The 15,252-nt window shown below is 36.0% G+C and overlaps 1 protein-coding gene across 5 annotated transcripts in view; it reads right to left on the reverse strand.

The window, feature by feature from the left end:
* The window catches only part of DCP1B (decapping mRNA 1B), a 56,580-nt gene that overhangs the window by 40,290 nt on the left and 1,038 nt on the right, over positions 1-15,252 (reverse strand). For 4 of the 5 annotated variants that reach the window (XM_045588442.1, XM_036457710.2, XM_045588439.1 and 1 more), the window contains exons 2-3: positions 11,763-11,803; positions 6,388-6,515 (exon numbers count right to left, since the gene is read on the reverse strand). In XM_045588442.1, coding sequence (XP_045444398.1) covers positions 6,388-6,515; positions 11,763-11,803 — 169 coding nt within the window. The remainder of the gene's footprint in view (positions 1-6,387; positions 6,516-11,762; positions 11,804-15,252) is intronic. The other variant, XM_045588440.1, reaches the window with a different exon arrangement.

The following is a 15,252-nucleotide window of genomic DNA, read 5'->3' on the forward strand; positions in this document are numbered from 1 at the left end:
AGTATTCAGTTTTACCTCATGGAGTATAAAAATACAAGTTGTCTTAAAGCTATGGTCTTATAATTACATCTAGATCATCTTAGGGTGGCCATCTGTTGACTTTTTCCCCTTAAGATTTGATCATATTTTTCTGGTTCTTTTCATTAGTAATTTTGTATTGTCTCTTGGACATTTTGATAATATTGTGAGATTTTGAGTCCTCTTAAAACTTTCCAGAGAATGCTGATTTTTTATTTGAGAATACAATCAATTTGGTTATGTTTAGACAAGTTCTGTCTTGCCTTTTGTGTGCAAAGGTTCCCATGTCAGATTCATTTTCAGAGCTGTTTGTGTCTGGAACTTGGATGGTGGTTTATACTGTAGGTTAGTTCTCAAAGTCTTTTCTATGTTTCTTTGGCTATACTTCATGTATATGAAGCTCACAAGTGTCAGTTTATGTACAGAATTAGGGGATCTTACCAGCTCTCTCCTCTAGTCTCCCTAACTCTCTAGCAATCAGGGACCTATAGCCAGAAAATCAAAGGTTTTTTTTAGAGTTTTAACTTCTCACACTGTCAGACAGTCTGCATAGCTTGGGCTGCTCACAAGGTGAAACAAAACAAAGATGAAAATATATAACTGGATTTCCCCCAAACTCCAGATCACAAGGGCCCTTGTTTGAATCCTCTGGCAGTGACAGGTTGTTTCCTGGGACTCTCATTTGCTTGTACCTCCACCATTACCGACACAGTGGTAGTTCAGCTGCAACTGGCTTCAGAGTAGGGCTAGGAGAGGGGGGGGGGGGGGGGGAAGAGGGGGCAATTCTCTTCACACTTTGTAACTCATGGGAGTCAATTTCTCTAGTCCCCAGAAGAGAATGTAGGGCTTCTCTTGTTTTTGTTCACAATTCTGTGACTTGGCCCACTCTTGAGTCAAAGCCAGGAGATAAAGAATAAAATCAGGAAACTCAACACCATACTGGTTGTTCTTTGGGTTTTTACTTCCCTCCCAATATGCCTGTTATTGCTTATTTTCAGAATCCTCAAATTAGGATTTTTTATAACTTTTAGTTATAACCAGTGGGATAGATAATGTTATATTGAACTTACTCTATCTTGGCTGGTGCCAGAAGCTTATTGTCTTTTGGTTATGAGGAGTTATGAAATGCCTCAAGTAATACGTAATGAAAGCCTGAACCAGAATGGAGGTGGGAATAAAAAGGAGAGCAATACAGAAATGCACAACCAAATAGAACTAAGGCTTAGCAATAGACTGTAAAGGCTTCGAAGTTTACATTACTATGATCATATAATTTATAGGAACATCTAGCTTTATAAATGATCTGTTACTATAAATGGGCAATACAAGTCCTCTGCCCTGCTGCTAAGGATGTTATACTATTGGGGATCTATCCAAGTTTTATTCTTGAATAAATTTTCCTACAGAAATAATGCTATACACACACACTAGTGCTACCAGTGTATTTCATAGGTACATCATTATAATGTTAGTGTGCTACTTTTAGGTAAGTATACACTGGGCTAGAAAGACTCTTGTGAGTTGACTTAAAAACCTAACCACCAATTAAAAAATTGCTTTTATGAATGCAATGATATCCAATTATATTTTTAATTTTTATCTTTATCAAAATAATACATGTACATAAGTTAAAATCAAACATTATAAGATTTGACAGAGAACTCTTCCCTAGCCATTACTGTTCCTTCAAAACAATCTTAATTCTACCCATAAGTTGTTTTTGCTCTTCATTTATTTCTTGTCCAACTTTTCTCCTGACATTTAAATCTTTTACTATATAGCATGCATACACTACTTCTTGATTTTTAAAATCTATTGAGGATTTAGTTCTCTGATAATATACACACACTCTCACAAACACACACCCTTCCAGTATAATATAATTTCACATTCAGTGTTTATAATTTAATTAAGTATTATGATCTGTAGAACCATATGGTAGACTATTACATTTCCTTTCTTATACAATATTTTGTTTTCCCAGGAATTAAGAATTGTTTCATTTTGTTACTGTTCCTCCCACCCCCACACTTTTCAATGTTCCTATATCATCAAACTTAAAAGGAACTATAAATGTTTCAACAGATTCATGCTACCAGTTATAAAATTTTCCTTGGACACTCATCCTGAAGACTTCTATCCTTTTACTTTAATTTGGCCTGAATGATCTTTAGTTTAATTGCATTGGAGTCATTATGGGATTCCTCTTTATCATGGTTCTCAAGATTCCTTTACCTCCATTCTGTGTTTGGATCCCTTTTTTCTTTGATGGCTTGTGCATCAGTCACAGTAGCCCAAGTTATGCTGCAGTAACAAATAACTCCACAATCTCAAAGGCTTACAACGACAAAGGTTTATTTCTCATACACATTACATGTTGATCATGGGTTGCTTTTACCTCTGTACCATGTTATTTTCATTTCAGGACGCAGGCTGACAGAGCAGCCTCTGCCTAGAATACTGTTAGTTATCATAGCAGAAGGAAAAGAGACATGATGAATCATGAGCTAGTTGTTAAAGTATGTGCTCATAAGTGACATATATAACTCTTACCCACATTTTATTGGTCAAAGCAATTCATTCTTATTTGAGTTCAACAGGTGACCACATAATATCCTTCTGGAGGGGTCAGTGTGGGTGGAGGGGTTGAGGGGAAACCAAAGTATATAATCAAGTCTGACATGAACAAAACAGAGATATAATCTCCTGTAAGGAGACAAAGTTAATAATTATGAATAACATAGCTATCATATTATAGCATGCTTTCTTCTCTCGTCTACTCAATCTTTTACATGAAATACATCCAACACTCTTGTGGGTTTATCTTGCCCCCCCCCCTTTATTGTCATTTCTATAGTTTCAGGAATGTGTTTAATCTACTGCCTGTAACTAAAATACCACCAAACACTTTATTTATTTATTTATTTAAATATATTTTATTGATATTTTACAGAGAGGAAGAAGGGAGAGAGATAGAGAGATAGAAATGTCGATGAGAGAGAAACATCAACCAGCTGCCTCTTGCATACCCCCTACTGGGGATGTGCCCGCAACCAATGTACATGTCCTTGACCGGAATTGAACCTGGGACCTTTCAGTCCACAGACCGATGCTCTACCACTGAGCCAAACCGGTTTTGGCCCACCAATCACTTTAAAAGGGAACTTCTAGACTAGGGGTGTCGAACTCAATCAGAGAAGGGGCCAAAATCTAAAATCCAGCCTAAATCGCGGGCCGAATGGTTTACTGAGCAGTCATAAACTGTCATTGTGATGGAAACGCAGCGGAGTGCAGTGATGACAGCGCAGTGCGGGCCACATTGCAAGGCCTGGCGGGACGGATTTGGCCCGCGGGCCTTGTGTTTGACACATGTGTTCTAGACCATGGATTATCTGAAAGATAACAACTGCTTGTAACTCTCATTTCCATTCAGTGTACCATTTCCCATTATTTAGCAAATTTTCCCAGATCCTACAAATATCAATAAAGAATTTAAATTGTATTTCTTTTTTAATACAAAACTACCAAAGCAAAGTAAATTCACTTTAAAACTGAGGAATTTTCTAAAATTCATTTGATCCTAAATATCTTGATTTTGCCTTTTATAATTTGCTTTGATCTCCAGTCTTATGTCTTCAATAAAAGCAAGCAGCTCAAAAGAATTTCTTAGCATAGACAATAATAATTCAAGCTGTTGGCCTAGCTCTGAAATCTACCTGTCATTATTGTCTGTAAATTATCTTAAATATTATTATATATTTGGGAAAATACATTTTTAAAATATATCTCCATATACCAAAATCTTACTTAGATATGAAATAGTAAAAGGTTACTAAAGGGAATAATATGAAAGAAATGGTCAAATTCAGCTTTTTGTTATATTAGTTTTTATTTGATAGTCTCCTCTCTAATAACTGGAATACAACATATACTCAACTTTTTACAAAAGAAACTTGTTTTTTCAAACACTGGAGCTTATAATAAAAAGATTAAGTATTTTTGTGAGAAGTAAACCTTGCTCAATACATCATTCATGTGTTAGTACTTTCACTGTTTGGGCCTGAGCTTTTTTTTTTTTTAATATGTTTTTATTGATTTTTTGAGACGGGAGATAGAGAAGGGAAAGATATAAAAACATCAATGAAAGAGAAACATTGATTGGCTGCTTCACACACTCCCTACTGAGGATCACACACTCCCTACTGAGGATCAATGTGCCCTGACTGGGAATAAAACCAGCAACCTCCTGGTACATGGGTCAATACTCAAGCACTGACCCATGGCTGGGCGGGCCTGGGCTTTTGAAGTTAGGCTTTCTCGGTTCAATGCAGTTTCCATTTCCAAATAGTCATGGGCCATAATAAATTACTTAACTCCTTTAACCTCAGTTTTTCATTTTTATAAAACATAAATATTAGTATTTCTAAGAAAAAGTTAAGAGAAAGTAGAATCTGTGAATACCTGTCAGGTCTGTCACCTCACTGAACTTCAGTTTGCTCATTTGCAAAATGGCAGTGAAAATGTCTATCCTACAAAGTTGTGATTATAAAATATAGTAAAGAAATGAAAATGATGAGGTCATTGCCATTCAATAGAAATGTAAGGTGAACCACAATGTGAACCATATATGTAATTTTAAATTTTAAAATAAAAAAACTAAAAAGCAGGTGAAATTAATTTCAATAACATTTTATTTACCTCAACATATTTAAAGTATTATCATTTCAACAGTTAAATCAATATAAAATTGAGAATTTTTTTTTACATTTCTTTGTATTGTCTTTGAAAATCAATGTGTATTTTACACTCATAGCACAGCTCTATTCAGACTAAGCCACATTTCAAGTATTCAACAGCCACATGCAGTTAGACTACCATATTAGCATTGGCCTGGAACAAGGTGAGGCTTAATATATGTTTATTAGATTCAAATAGTATTACCTATCAGATAAATCCTCTGGGACTTAGGAAAGTCAATTTTAAAATTAACCATAATAAAGAGTTTATATTTCTTATATTTTTGTACATAATATGTGATGCATAATATTATAATAAGAACTTAAAATAGTATCTGTACTAACTAGACTAAGCATTTATACAAAGTAAGAGCTACCAAAAATGATTACTGTAAGTCATTAATATTAATTTATTTTATATTTATTTATATGGCTATATTATTAGTATTTAAATTATATATTATTTAACATAGAACCTAATAATCTCAAAAAATAAAATAAAATCTAATGTTACTATACAAATAACTCAAACTACAAGCTACAACTGTTGAAACTATATCTTCTAGCAAAGAAATAGGAATAGAAAATAAAATATTTATCTATTTTACTAAATATTTCACTCACAGGACCTATCATTAGTAAGTCATTAATAGCTTTCATTTTTTTCTCATGAAAATTTACTCATATTCTCTAAATAATAGGATGACCACTTATCATAACTTAATTATATGCATATAATTATAAGTACCGGTAAATATAGCATTAAAAGGATGTTATATTTATTTCAAAACAATTCATTGGAGTTATAACATCAAATATCACTTGTATTACATTCCTTATTAAGATTACACTGAATAGTATATAGTGGCAAATTCTTATATCTTGAGCTCAAAAAGCAGGGTGGAAAATGAATGAAAAACATTTAACTGCAAGGTCTTTCTGAAAGGTATCTACAAGCACAGAGCATGGGCATGCACAAACACACATAGATGCTCTTGCAGTTTATATATTTTCCATCAATTTTTCTCTGGGCTGTCCAATAGTCCAACACAAGTGGTCAGATAAAATGCACGAGTAAAATAAGCAGAATATTGGCTAGGCAATTTCTACCTCATTTCAAATCTGGTAGAGGACCACATAGTTACCTAAGACTTCAACATTATAAAGTCTTATGAAATTCTTAATGACTAAAATTCTTTAGACTTTGCTATATATTCAAAAGATGGCAATTTTAGAATATTAGTCCTCTCCCCCAAACATAATATCAGAAGGCTCACACGCCGCGAAAAAGTGCCACCAGCTGAATCATTCATTTTATGGCCTCCAGCACCACCTAGGTGCCCCTCTGTAGTCTCCTGACCCAAAACTTTTCACCAGCACTGATAAGGTTTAGAAACCCCGATGGGTTCACACTGCAAAGTGGTCTCATTGCAGAAGACAGGGTTTGAATACTTACATCATTATATTCACAATGTTTTCCTGTAAACTTTCCCAAGGAAAAAAGTGGGCATGCATTTCTCAAGCTAACCAATCCTGACTCCTAGAATCACTGACACTGTACATACACTATACAATTTTAAAAACTTGGAAAAACTGCCGAAATAAAACCACCCATTCATTAAGAAAAACTCACATCTGGCATTTCTGTAGAGAAGGAAAGGGTCCTGGAGCTGGAAATCCAAGTCTTTAGTAATGGGTTCTGTCCTATTTTCCATGCTCAGCCTATTCATAATGGTGAACCCATGTTTTGGAGAAGCAGACCTAAGAATCACAAGAGTTGGGGAGAACATCAAAAAACAAGTTGTTCAGTATAGTATAGGTATTTTTAGTATAACTACATTCCAAATGCGCCTTTGACTTTTTTGTAAGTCTATATAGCTTTGTGCAAAAAGATTGTACAGCAATGATTCTTTACTAGTAGCTAATAGCACTAAGGTATTAATTTACATAACACATGCAGCATGACTCTCATTACCAATCCTTTGGTAAAATAAAATTCTACTTATCCTATTTAATAAAGAGATAATATGCAAATTGACCATCACTCCAATACACAAGATGGCCACTCCCATGTGGTCAAAGATGTCCACCACAGGAGAGGGCAGTTGTGGATGATCAGACCAGCAAGGGAAAGGAATTTGGGGGGGTCAGGCCTGCAGGAGAAGGCAGTTAGGGGTGACCGGGCAAGCAGAGGGCAGTTAGGGGTGACCAGGCCAACAGGAGAGGGCAGTTAAGAACAATCAGGCCGGCAGGGGAGCAGTTAGGCATCGATCAGGCTGGCAGGGGAGTGATTAGAGGGTGATCAGACTGGCAGGCAGAAGTGGTTAGGGGCAATCAGGCAAGCACGACAGTGAGCAGTTGGGAGCCAGGAGTCCTGGATTGTGAGAAGGATGTCCCAGATTGGAGAGGGTGCAGGCTGGGCAGAGGGACACTGCCCTGCCATGCATGAATTTTGTGCACTGGGCCTCTAGTTTAACTACATATATTTTGTTTCCCTATCTAGATTATAAATTCCTTTAAGGAGGAGATGGTAATTACATGATAGTTAATAAAGAATGTATATCACAATTACATAAAGAAAATTTTCACAGAAAATCTTAGTGTTGGCCTGAAATTAAAAGCAGTGAAACTTTTTAAAGAAATGATGCAACTCTGGTCAATAAACTGGCAAGGAAATACAGTATAATTAAAAGTTTATAGAATTTAATGTACAAAGCGATCTATTGTTCTCTTTAAAGCAAATAGCTTTATAGATAAATTACTATAAAGTTTTTCTCTATAAAAATGTGGCAGATAGTGACTTTTTATTTTTATTTAATAAACCTTCAGTGCCTACTCTCTGTTAGGCAGAATGAACCCAAGTTATACAGAGTATAAACTCTAATAACTACACTTGCATTTATCTAACCTTGGGTGACAGCCATATAGCAATTCAACTACGCAGCTTCTGTGACAAATGAAACCCCATATGCTTACAAACTGAAAGTGAAAGCAGAATTCATTTATTTACTTTAAACTAGAGTACCGGCGTTAACAAACCCACAGAAGTGTTATGAGTAACAAGGTATTTATATCTTAGTTTGATATAAGCTTGACATCTGATTTGATAATGATAAAAAAAGTAAAATACAGCATTTCCTTTTGAGCCCTCCAATTTTAAAAATTGATGGAAGCCAATCCTTGTCTAATTAATTTTACAGAGAGGTAAAGTGGTGTTAGGCATATAATCAAAACCAGACATAATCATGATAATCATTTCAACTTAAATTCTGAGGAAGAATGAAAATTGACTTCCAAAGATCTCTGACAGAGTCTTTTAGAAGTGTTAAGTTCAGAAATCACCAGTGGGTTCTCTATGAACTCTATTTAAAAAAAAAAAAAAAAAAAAAAAAAAAAGAGAGAGAGAGAGAGAGAGAGAGAGAGAGAGAGAGAGAGAGAGAGAAAGAGAGAGAGAGGAAGGAAGGAAGGAAGGAAGGAAGGAAGGAAGGAAGGAAGGAAGGAAGGAAGGAAGGAAGGAAGGAAGGAAGGAAGGAAGAAAGAAAACATGAGAGAAAAAGAAGACAAAAATTTTTTAAAATAAGATTAGGTATTTTTACACATAAACATACTGACTCTTCAAGTATTTCATTAACCTCTCAGTCTGGATACAGAGCAAAAAATATCACTGGCAGCTCCATTACCTGTACCCAAAACTCCCTTTTGATTTTTATAAGCTTTCTGCCATTCTCTGCAGAGGAAAGACCTCAACATCATAGAAACTGGCACTGGGGCTGGGGGGGATCTTGGGGAAGATGGTAGGGGAAAGGAACTCCTATTAAGGAGGAATAATATTTGAAGAAGAGATTAAGATATAAAGATACTAGAGGCCCAGTGCACTGGGGGGTGGGGATGGGGAAGGCGGGGAGGTCCCTCAGCCCAGCCTGCACCCTCTCCAATTGGGGACCCCTTGAGGGATGCTCTCCCCTGCAACCTGGGTCATCCCCCCCAACTGTCCTCCTCTGCTGGCCTTGTCACCCCTAATTGCCTTCCTTGCTGGCCTGATCACCCCTAACTGCCCTCCCCTGCAGGCCTGGTCCCCCCCAAATACCCTCCACTGCAGGCCTGGTCCCAGGCCTGTTTCCCCCCCCACCCCCAAATGTCCTCCACTGCAGGTCTGTTTCCACACCAAACTGCTCTACACTGCAGGCCTGGGTCCCCTCTAACTGCTTTCCCTTGCTGGCCTGGTCACCCCCAACTGCCCACAACTGCCCTCCCCTGCCAGCCATCTTGTGGTGGCCATCTTGTGTATTGGTATGACAGTCAATTTGCATATTACTCTTTTATTAGATAAGGATTTGTTTCCCAATTTAATGTATTTTTTTTAAAGTGACAGATCCTCTAAGAACTCAAATTAAGAAGTATTTGAAAACACAACCTTACATTTGGTTTGGGTACACTAAAAAAAAAATAACCCTACTAAAAGTCCACCCCACAAAATAAACCATTAACACATATTAATATATCTTCTTAAAATAATAATACTTATTTTCAGAAATGAATGAGAATGCATATTGTGTGCTTGGCACACAGTAAAGTTCAATCACTTGCTTTTCTTTTCATTCTTCAGAATTCTTAAGAGTAGTCTTTCCTGAACAAGCTCACTTGGTGGTGTGCTCCCATGCTTTTGGAATGTTTGGAACACAGTATAAACTACTATAGCCAACGACTCTTGAGCACTCCCACCGCTTTTCTGAAACTGAATAAACTAACCTCCTTACCTGTTCTGATGGCCTTGCCCATCCAGGCCTTTCTTCCCACTCCCACTTCTGCTTCCACCTACACACAGACTCACACTGTTCCTGGCTATGCCCACAACTGGCCTCTTTGTATTGTTCGCTCTGCTTTTACCTTTATGGCTGACTCTTCTCTGTATCCTGCAGGCTCTAAAACCAACCATTAGTTTTCCTCAGTTTCCTCTTTCTCCTTCAAAGAACCTACTTTCTCTCATGGTTTCAGTGACCAAATTAATGCAGATGTCTCTAAACTCTGCATTCCAGCCCTGATCCCACTCGAGTGACTGGACATCTCTATCTGAATGCCCTGCTATCATTTCAAAATCATTATTTCCAAAGAAATTTTCTTCAAACCAGATTCTTTATCTACTTTTCCATTCCATCAATAATTGTCATTCTCTCAGTCTTCCATTCCAAAATCTTACTATTATTTTTTAAATGTTACCATTCCCTCTATACATGCATTATTTCAATAAATCCTTTCCATTTCAACTTCCATCCCTCTTGTCCACTCTCATCATCTCATCTCCACTGCACATATCTACTCAATATCCTGCTTCAATTTATTCTAGAGTCAACACAACCTCATGATGCCTACAATGACTTTCCTCACACATTTGGTTATAATTCTATTATTCCCTTGTTCATAAACCTTCAGTGGCTCCATACTGCTAAGAAAATAAATTTCAAAATCCTTAGTCTGACATTCCAAGGCAGCAAAATTGCTTTACTCTTACTGTTAATTTCTCACTAATATAAGCCAATGTAAACTCTGCACCAGAGTTATTTCCCTTACTGTCCCTTTATCACTATAATAGGTTTCATGTCTCTGCTTATGCCATTGTTGCTGTTGAGACTGCCCTTCCCTCTCCCTTAAGCATGTTAAGATCTATCTGTATTCCTGAGGCTGACTCAGGACTCACCACTCTACAAAGTGCCCATTCATTGCCTATAACCTATCACCTGGCACTTAGGGTAATCTGTCTACATTGTGGTTTATCTTTAAATGTGAGTGCATGTGTGAAAAATATATACTTGTGTGTGTATATTTTCTGTGTCCCCAATGAAACTGTTAGCCCTAAAAGGGTTAATACAGCCCTGACTGATGTTGCTCAGTGGTTGGTGTGTCAGCTGGAGCACTAGAGTTGCAGGCTCAATTCTTGGTCAAGAAGTCATACCTTGGTTGCATGTTTGATCCCCACCCCAGCTGGACAAGTGAGAAAGGCAAAGGATGTGTCTCTCTCACGTCAATGTTTCTCGCTCTCTCTTTACATCCCTCCCTTTCACTTTCAATATTTGATATAAATTATTAATAACATGAACTTATTAAATTTATTCACAAAATAGTGTATTAAATCTATCCTGAAACGTATTCTATTAATTAAATAATGGAGGACTCAGACATCTTTAGTTTTGGATCATGCTTCTTTAAACAGTCAAGGGTAGTAGGGGAGACAGCAATAAAACCCTATTGGGTGTGGAATATTTAGACAAATACCATAAGATTTCACTTATATGTGGAATCTAAAGAACACTATAAATGAACAAAAAAAACAGGAACAGACTCAGAGATACAGAGAACTGACAGATGGTTGCCAGAAGGTTGGAGGACTGGTGAAAAAGGTGAAGGGATTAATAAGTATAAATTGGTAGTTACAAAATAGTCATAAAGAACAGCATCGTATAAAGAACAGCATCGTATAAAGAACAGCATAGGGAATATAGTCAAGTCAATATTGTAACAACAATGTCTGGCGCCTGTTGAGTACAAGAAATATTGGGTAAAGTATGATTATCTAACCACTATGCTGAACATCTGAAACTAATACAAAACAACAATGAATATAAACTGTAATTAAAAAATAAAAATTTAAAAGATAAACATCTGGCCCTTTCTAAATATTGATTAAATAATCTAATATTCTTAATAGTGTATCTCTAGCTCTTTGCTAATGCATTATATTCAAGAACTTTGTACCATTTGTTTAAACTAAAGAATAAATATTTAATACTACTTTTAGAAAATACATAGATTTAAGTTCATCTATACTGAAAACTTAAATTATGTTCTAAAATTATATTCTGAAATAGTCACACTAACCCATGTGACATTACATTATTCAGTATTCCCTTGTGTTAACTAAAAACTTCAAACTATGGCCACTTCTTTTACTTGTCTTAAAAATAAAACTACAACCAAAGAATGACTGTCAGTTCTTTCTAAAAGTACTCTTACCTTGTGTAAACAAATAAGGTTCCTTCCACATCAGTCTTCTCCTAGAACATAAAAACAAAACAAATAGCAAAATATGTAATTCTCTTCATTAATAAACATTCACAGAGGTTAAAGAACATAAACTTCTTACAGAATTGTACACAGGAATTATGCCCAGTTTCAAGTGGGACCAAATCTAAGCAACATCTAATTTAAGAGGGGTTATTCTTCAGGAAAGGAGAAAAGCAGGATCTCTGCCTGGCTGTAGCTTTGCTGATTAAGCAGCAGGAAGCAGTAATTTTTCTTTTGCAAAATAAACCATCATTATCTTCCTTTACTAAAAGCAGGAATGGCTGAAACAATAACAGTGCTCCATGGATCTCATCAGAAAGAAGTTATGTGTGTTGCCTTTCCTCTGCCCTGTGACCAGGTTCTATGGCAAGCTGCAGAAATCACTGATGAGTGCACCTCATTACCCTCCTCTTTGTTTTCTGGGTTCATTTTCTCTTGCTCTATCCTGTCACCTAGGAGAACAGATGATCTGCCAATAATTCTACTTTGACTACTACATAGAAGACAACAACAATGCCATTGTTTTCAATCACCTACTGGGTGTGGACTAGAACCAAGGTTTTGTTTTTTGTTTGTTTGTTTGTTTTAAATATGTTTTTATTGATTTCAGGGAGGAAGGGAGAGGGACAGAGATAGAACATCAATGATGAGAATCACTGATTGGCTGCCTCCTACATGCCCCTCACTAAGGATCAAGCCTGCAACCCAGTCATGTGCCCTGACCAGAATTGAACTGTGACTTCCTGGTTCATAGGTTGACACTGAGCCTTGCTGGTCAGGCCAGAGTTAAGTTTCGATTTTCTGAAATTATGTTAGAAACATTACCAAACTAGTACTCAAGAAGTTTGCCTAAGAAAAACTTGGAGAAGTGGTAAAGTTAACATGATATCATTTTAGGTCATTCAGAAAGGCTCTTTTCCATTTCAACAAAGGCAGGATCCCATCTCCTGATAAAAAGGCTCATTAGTACATTACATTATAAAAAGTATTTAAGTACCCATTTGTTTGATTAACTAGTAATCAGACTGTTATAATTCAAAAATTTAAATGTACATTTGCTATTTACATGGCTTAATTTCAATATTCTATTTAACCTTAGTATTTTATTAATATCCATTACCAAAATCATTCAAAGTGCAAGTATTCTGTAATTTTGGTGAAAACCACACTCTTTAAGAATAAAGGTATAATGTTAAAATTATAATTTCTAAAAGGCACTCAGAAAAAAATTGGAAGCATGGTCCTCTCACAAGCTCAAGTAATTTCAGCAATCTTCTTGGTCACTGTAGTTCAGTGGGTCGCAAAATTTAGTCTCACAGTTCAGTGGGTCCCCACATCTGCAGCAGCAGCATCGCTTGAAAATTTGTTAGAAACGCAAATGCTTGGGTCCTTCCCCAGACTTACAGAATCAGAAACTCTGGGGCTGATACCCAGCAGTCTCTTTTATTAAGCCTTTCAGGTGATTCTGATGCTATATGAGAACCACTGCCTTAATTCAATAACAATCTCTGTCCACAAAACTGTATTAGGAGTCATGAAAACAAAATCCACTATGGTCCAAGTTATAACAAACTGATTTTTAAGAGCAAATAGCTATCAAGAGTAAATTACTTAGCAACAAGTACAATTTAATGATTTAATATTATTTAATATAAAAATAATTCAACAAATGCTAAAACTTAAGCAGTTCAAAGTTTGAAATAAAACAATGGAAAAAATAGTGTTAGTTTACAAACTATTGGGACTTACCACACTATTTGACTCCTCTGAAAAAACTCAATGCAGTCTGTCTTACTGATTATTTTATGTTAAAATAATGAAAAAGTAGGTCTCTATTTACCCTCTAAACCTGTCTTTCTCAGTCAAGTAGGTGGCATCCAAGACACCTAAAATATCAACAAATATCAAATGCTTGGGCCTCATATCCAGAAATTGTGATAACACAGAACTCAGAAACCCTTACTAGCTAGAAAAAATAGGACACTAGTCACTAAGGTAGTTTCTCAAGCTCAGCACTTGTGTAGGATATTTAGCAACATCGCTGGCATCTACCCTCTTGATGACAGTAACACCTCTCTCAGTAAGACAACCAAAATTTTCTCCAGACACTGTCAAATCAACTCAAGAATTACTGCTCTCATGGCCAAGAGAAATAACACCAAGATTATATTTTTCCACACACAAGTATGGAAGTAGTTTTTCCTAATGGTAGGAAGTAGGTTTAGTTCTAAAATTTCTATTTCAGTGATATCTTTAATTCTAAGCAGCTCATTTCTGTTCCTTCTTCCTACTTCTTTCTGCTCTGACTCAGTGTAGTAAGAATTCCCTTCCTTTACACACCTCATTCCTTCTTACATATGCTTTCTCCTCCATTCTCAAGAATGTTCTTTACATGTTCACTAGGTTTGTATTCAAAAGGCTCCCATCCAAAAGGCCTGAGTGATGGCATATGGATACAATGGTGACAATTTTACTCCTAGCAACTGCTCTGCAGCTAAATGGGTCTCTTATTTTCTGGCTAACACAGCCTTGAAGATTAGTACTTTGAAAGAATGATCTTTTACAGAATGAATTGTGCCTTGTCTGAAGGAACAAGTCCAGGAAGCAGGATAAACATAATCTTGTAAATAACACATTATGACTCTTCTACCTTTTCATGAGGCTTTAGTGTAAGGGTCTCACTGGGTATCTAGTAAATATCTGTAACTCTTTTTAATAGGTATCTGTCTGAAAAGCCTCTAGGAAACAATTGTTATTCAAGAGGAATGATCTCTGTTTCAGGATTTTCCAGACTCTAATCCTGGTGTCAAGTCAGTTTACTGAACTATGCATCTCTGATCCTTATCTGTACTGTAGAATTATCTTGACAGAATTATAACATTATGCCTCTGGCATTTTCCTGTAGGGCAGTATAATAGCCATGAGTAGAACATGTTTTTTAAGTTGACAGAATTGACATTATGCCTCTGGCATTTTTTTAAGTTGCCATTTTTGAAACTGTCCATTATGTTGCTCAATGTCCTTTATATAAAGACCCAGGTGGCAGAACCTTTAGAATAAATTATACATTTCCTATTGTAAAACAATGAATATTAACGAGCTCTCATGCTTTGTTTTTATATTATTATTATTGTTGTTATTGTCTTGGCTACTTGGAAAGCAGCCCTAAGCCCATTTCAGAAACATTCCTTAGTTAAGAATTCAGGGCAAAACTGCTCTTCTCTCATTTTAAGACTTAACTTTTTATCTTTTTATTTTTGTCAGTGACTTTCAGATGAGTATGTTTAAAAATATATGAATTTGTTCAATATGGATGTTTTCTTGCTTACATTTTTGATACCTTCTTGGAGAATACATTTTTTTACAAATCTGAAATCCATTCTTCCAGGCTCAATGCTTCCTATTGTTTTGTAGCTTATTTGGAAGGAATGGATGGAGA

Source organism: Pipistrellus kuhlii, unplaced genomic scaffold (genome assembly GCF_014108245.1).
Source record: "Pipistrellus kuhlii isolate mPipKuh1 unplaced genomic scaffold, mPipKuh1.p scaffold_m20_p_3, whole genome shotgun sequence".
Classification (NCBI taxonomy): Eukaryota; Metazoa; Chordata; class Mammalia; order Chiroptera; family Vespertilionidae; genus Pipistrellus; species Pipistrellus kuhlii.